Source organism: Grampus griseus, assembly GCF_964374135.1.
Source record: "Grampus griseus genome assembly, chromosome: 2".
Classification (NCBI taxonomy): Eukaryota; Metazoa; Chordata; class Mammalia; order Artiodactyla; family Delphinidae; genus Grampus; species Grampus griseus.
Window position 1 is genome coordinate 84,076,230 of NC_139018.1, and position 5,163 is coordinate 84,081,392.

The window sequence follows — 5,163 nt, forward strand, 5'->3', positions numbered from 1 at the left end:
AAGGACCATTTCCTGTGTGTCGTGTCATCTTTTTGTGTGTGGGTGCTCACCACTCTTAACCACTGCAGTGCAAGGGCTCACTGAGGTCAGTAAGCAAAGAGCACAGGAATGTGCGGGGAAACAGCGGGAGGAGAGGAGACAGAGGGAATGGGAACTTGAGGTGACTTCTTCGCATCGTGGTGGGCTGAGTGAAATCCTTGGGAACTGGTCTCCAAGTGGTTGCGCGGTGAAGATACCGCCTCATCACCTTGGATCATGCCCCTGGAGAACTGGCCAGCAGAAACTGTTCGAGGGCCTTGGTATCTTGCAACTGGCACTCCTTGCTGAGGAATTGAAGGCTGAATCATGAGGCCAAGGGCTCAGACGGCCTGGACGCTTGGTTCAGTCAACCTAGCCCTAGCCCCAAAGCCTCAGTGTTGACTGTGTTCAAGGTGGGGTGGACCTAAGGCTCTCGGGGTTCCTAGGAGGCAGATATGCTGCCCAACCCGCTCCTGCATTTTGTAAGGACATCTGGGCAGCTGCACTTCCATAGAGCTTGTTAGTGGCACAGGCAGCATCGTGGACATACTGCAGCACTGCCATCAGTGTGCTGTCCACAAGGGTCCCATGAGATGGGCAGTATCCCATCATTTTACAGACGAGAAACTGGTGTGGAGACAAGTACTTTGTCTAAGGACTCCCCCAGAGTAAGTGGCCATTCCTGTATTCAGACTGCCTCACTGTGACTGCTAACACAGAAAACTGCTCAGAGAAATGAGCACATGTGGTGCAGTTACCAAAAACTTTCTCAAAGTTGTTTTTTCCTCTCCTAGTATAGAAGACGTATTTACCGTTTAAAAGAAAAAAGATAAAAGATTTCAGTGGAAATAATCCCATGACCAGAAATCTACCTTCAGTGCTATTGGAAGCAAGGAGCAGTTAGGTGAGGGCTAAACCCTGATGGAGACTTCTAAATCAGTGAATGGTGTCCTGAGATGCACCCCAGCATTCAGACAGAGTAGGGAGCCTGTCCTGAGGAGCTGGAAGGCCACCAGGTTTCCCATTCTTTCCCCTTGCGCATGTGCTGTGCTCACACTGCTAGGATTGGGCGGGCCGTGCGTGAGTCTTTTAGCTTCATCTCATCCTTCAGGAGCCCTCATCCTCTGAATTCCTCTCATCAGTGGTAACTCCATTCTCGCTGAACTCAAAGCCTGTGGCATCTCCTGTTCCATCACCTCCTCAGTACAGTGTGTTCTGGGGTCAGCTGCTTTCTCCCTCCGTGTTTGTGCTCCATTCATCTCTGAAGGATCATGATTAGGAATTTAGGATTTAGAATCAGACCAACTCACACAAAGTCTCAGCTTCCCTGAGCCTGTTTCCTCAGCTGTGCAGCGGGGATGCGCATAGTACCTACCACCCCGGGTGACTGTGACCACTAAAGAAGGTAATGAATACAACAGATGACACCTGCCTCAATAATGTGGACACTGTTTCATAGCCTCACGGGCTCCCCGCATGTAACAGGGTGAAGTCTGGACACTTAGCTAGGTGCCCAGTTCAGATCAGTAAAGGCTGGCTACTGACTTCCGAGGCATTCCCCATGTCTGTCTCTAGTCCACGTGGCCAGCCCGGTGCCCGTGAGCACGTCTGACTCCAGGCAAGGAGGCTGCTGCTCTGTGCCCCCAGCTCCTCACCCTTCAAAATGTGTGCTGACCACACCAGTGGTCACGTGGCAGCAACTTGTCACTGGCCCCTCACCAGAGTGTCCCACCTCTTCAGGCCTTGAAGAGGGAAGACAGAGGAGAGAAGATTCCATTTCCAGACATTCCAGCATTCCCCAGTGGATAAACACTGTAACCACTAGGTACTGTCTTAAATCTAAGGGTCACCATAGAGCTGAGCCATTGTCAGTGCCTGGCCGTCTAGTTCCTCTTTATTGGAGTGGCCAGGACACGGCGGGTAGGGGGAGCACACTGGGGACTCTGCTTACAGCAATTAAGACCTCCAGAAATTTGGGACTCAAATTTGGGAGTCGCTGGAGGGCACTGCGGAAGCCCCTTGCCTCCAGACCCGCTGTTGGAGTAAGGGCTCGGCCGGGCCAGAGTGTGCGGCAGGGCTTTGCGTGCAGGTCCTCTCCTTCCAGCTCCCTGAGGGCACGCGCTGCGCGGGAGAGGGAACCGCGGCCTGGGTCTTTCCTGCCTTCGGGGCCTCGGCAGCTTTTGAACCCGAAGCGCGGAGGACCGGGACGGCCCTGGCTCAGGCGCCCTCTCCAGGGTGAGGGTCCGCACGCGCCCTCCCAGCCCCCTCGCTGCAGGGGTACCCGCCCCTCTCCACGCCCCCGGCCTGGGCCCGCCCCCGCGCCTGTGTCACGGCGGGGCCGGGGGCGGAGAGCGGCCGGGCGGGACATCCGGCCCAGGTCCCTCGCCGCGCCCGCCGGCTGCCCGCCGCCCGCTCCGGTGCCGCAGCCCGGGAGTCGGCTACCCCCGCGCGCGCCGGGGCCTCCCGCCAGCGCTCCGCTCCCCTACCCCATCCCGGCTCCGCGGGCCCAAGCCCTCGGGCCCGCCCCCAGCCCGAGCCCGCCTCCCGGGCAGCCCTCGGATCGGCCGGGCCCGCGCAGGCCCCCGCCCCGGGAGCACGATGTTCCCCCGCCCGCTGACCCCGCTGGCGGCCCCAAATGGCGCCGAGCCCCTGGGCCGGGCGCTGAGGCGGGCCCCACTGGGCAGGGCCCGGGCCGGGCTGGGCGGGCCGCCCCTGCTGCTGCCGTCCATGCTGATGTTCGCGGTTATCGTGGCCTCCAGCGGGCTGCTGCTCATGATCGAGCGTGGCATCCTGGCCGAGATGAAGCCCCTTCCTCTGCACCCTCCCAACCGCGAGGACGCGGTCTGGCGTGGGACGGTCCCCAGGCCTGGGAGGCTGTCCCTGGATGCGGGGGACTCGGACTTACAGGTGAGGCAGGACGTCCGTAACCGGACCTTGCGAGCAGTGTGCGGACAACCAGGCATGCCCCGGGACCCCTGGGACTTGCCGGTGGGGCAGCGGCGCACCCTGCTGCGCCACATCCTCGTGAATGACCGCTACCGCTTCCTCTACTGCTACGTGCCCAAGGTGGCCTGCTCGAACTGGAAGCGGGTGCTGAAGGTGCTGGCGGGCGTCCTGGACAACGTGGACGTCCGCCTGAAGATGGACCACCGCAGCGACCTGGTGTTCCTGGCAGACCTAAGGCCTGATGAGATTCGCTACCGCCTGCAGCACTACTTCAAGTTCCTGTTTGTGCGGGACCCCTTGGAACGCCTTCTCTCTGCTTACCGCAACAAGTTTGGCGAGATCCGAGAGTACCAGCAGCGCTATGGGGCTGAGATAGTGAGGCGGTACAGGGCTGGAGCGGGGCCCAGCCCTGCGGGGGACGATGTCACCTTCCCCGAGTTCCTGAGATACCTGGTGGATGAGGACCCTGAGCGCATGAACGAGCATTGGATGCCCGTGTACCACCTGTGCCAGCCTTGTGCCGTGCACTACGACTTTGTGGGCTCCTATGAGAGACTGGAGGCAGATGCCAACCAGGTGCTGGAGTGGGTGCGGGCACCGCCCCATGTCCGATTCCCAGCTCGCCAGGCCTGGTACCGGCCGGCCAGCCCCGAAAGCCTGCACTACCACCTGTGCAGTGCCCCACGGGCCCTGCTGCAGGACGTGCTGCCTAAGTATATCCTGGACTTTTCCCTCTTTGCCTACCCACTGCCTAACGTCACCAGGGAGGCCTGTCATAAGTGACCATGGGTGTGGGCCAGCAGTTGTTGGGGACTGGTTTTGACAATGCCACCTTCTGTGTTGCCATAGAGAGAAACCCTGGCTCTGGGGCCTGGGGCTTCTCCAGATGCCTATGTGGGAAGAATTGCCCTTGGAAGTTCCTTATCCAGGGTGGGTGCACACAGTGCTTCAGAGGCCAGGGTTAGACAGATGGCCTGGTGCTCTCCATAGGGGGATTTCTTGGGAGCCAGTGTGATCCTTCTTGCCCTGGCAGGGCTAGATACCAGTTTGCTAGTGTAGCAACACACCTCTTCTCAAGACTGGCTCCACGGCCCTGCCTGCAGGGGTTGTGCAGTCCACTTGAGCCACCTTAACTTAACCTGTAGCCAAACCCAGAGGAGGCACCAATCAGGAGATGACCACAGCCGGGGGCCCTGTGGCTCTGATCACCCGTTCATCCACTCCATGTGCCTCAGGACTGGAGTCAGCAGTCGTGCCTTTTTTAAATGACTTTTGTATCTTTCCGCTTCAGACTTAGAATTTCCTACACTTGCCGGGTTCTTTCCCTTTTTTTCCAAGGAAAGGAAAACTGAAAGGGGCCTTCCAGGACCTGGCCCTGCAGCATCCAAAGACCCCTGTGCCCAGCCTCTTCTTGGGACTCTGGGCACTCTTTCCCATCCCCCAGGATTGTGACTGTGGCCTATGTATCTGGCTGCCACTTTTCTGATGCATTTATTTAAAATTTGTACTTTTTTGATGGAACCTTTGAGAAGGCTTTGTTTTCCTAATAGCTGAATTTTTAATAAAGCCATTTTGTATACAAAGTCAACATCTCTGATTCTCCCTTTGAGCTCCTGTGTGTCCACCAAGACCCCCTGATGTCTCTTTCCCCAGGTCAGGAGAGGGAGCTTGAAGGTAGAGAAGGTAAGACGAGCTGTAACTTGCTAGGGCTATTGCAGTGGGCCATCGTCATACCATGGAGCCTTTGGGAGCTTCCCATAAGCCATACCGGATCACTGACTCAGCTTCTGGGATGCCACCAAAGGGCAAGCCCCATTAGGAATGGCTCCAGGTCTAGAGCACATCTACACGATTATTCCCTGAAGCTAGGTAAGAGATATTCCTCCTCTTAGGCAGGAATACTTCTTGACTGAGGAGGCTCTCAGATGAAAAGGGGGATCATCGTGCGAACAAGGGGAGGTTATTCCTGGCATTGAGAATTATAAGGAAGGCAAGAAGGTTGAGTGAGGGGCGGTCTTTTGCTGACTTAGATTCAGAGGAAGTTGTGGGCAATGTGGGAGGAATACAGTCAGGGTAGTAGAGGGCAGGCCTCAGTGTGACCGTTCCCCACTGCTCTCCAGAGATCCCAGACCCACCAGGAGATGGAGAATAGGAGGCTGTGCCAGCCATGCCCACGGGAGAGATTCAAGGTCAGAGCTG

General features: G+C 57.7%; 1 protein-coding gene across 1 annotated transcript; it reads left to right on the top strand.

The window, feature by feature from the left end:
- Positions 1 to 2,613: 2,613 nt before the first annotated feature.
- CHST14 (carbohydrate sulfotransferase 14) lies at positions 2,614 to 4,526 on the top strand. Its single transcript, XM_082647047.1, has one exon. The coding sequence runs from the start codon at positions 2,617 to 2,619 to the stop codon at positions 3,745 to 3,747; it is 1,131 nt and encodes a 376-aa protein (XP_082503173.1). The 5' UTR covers positions 2,614 to 2,616; the 3' UTR covers positions 3,748 to 4,526.
- The last annotated feature ends 637 nt before the right edge of the window (positions 4,527 to 5,163 follow it).

Excerpts from the sequence above, each read along its gene's own strand:
- CHST14 (XM_082647047.1), top strand. The coding sequence starts at position 2,617 with ATGTTCCCCCGCCCGCTGACCCCGCTGGCGGCCCCAAATGGCGCCGAG.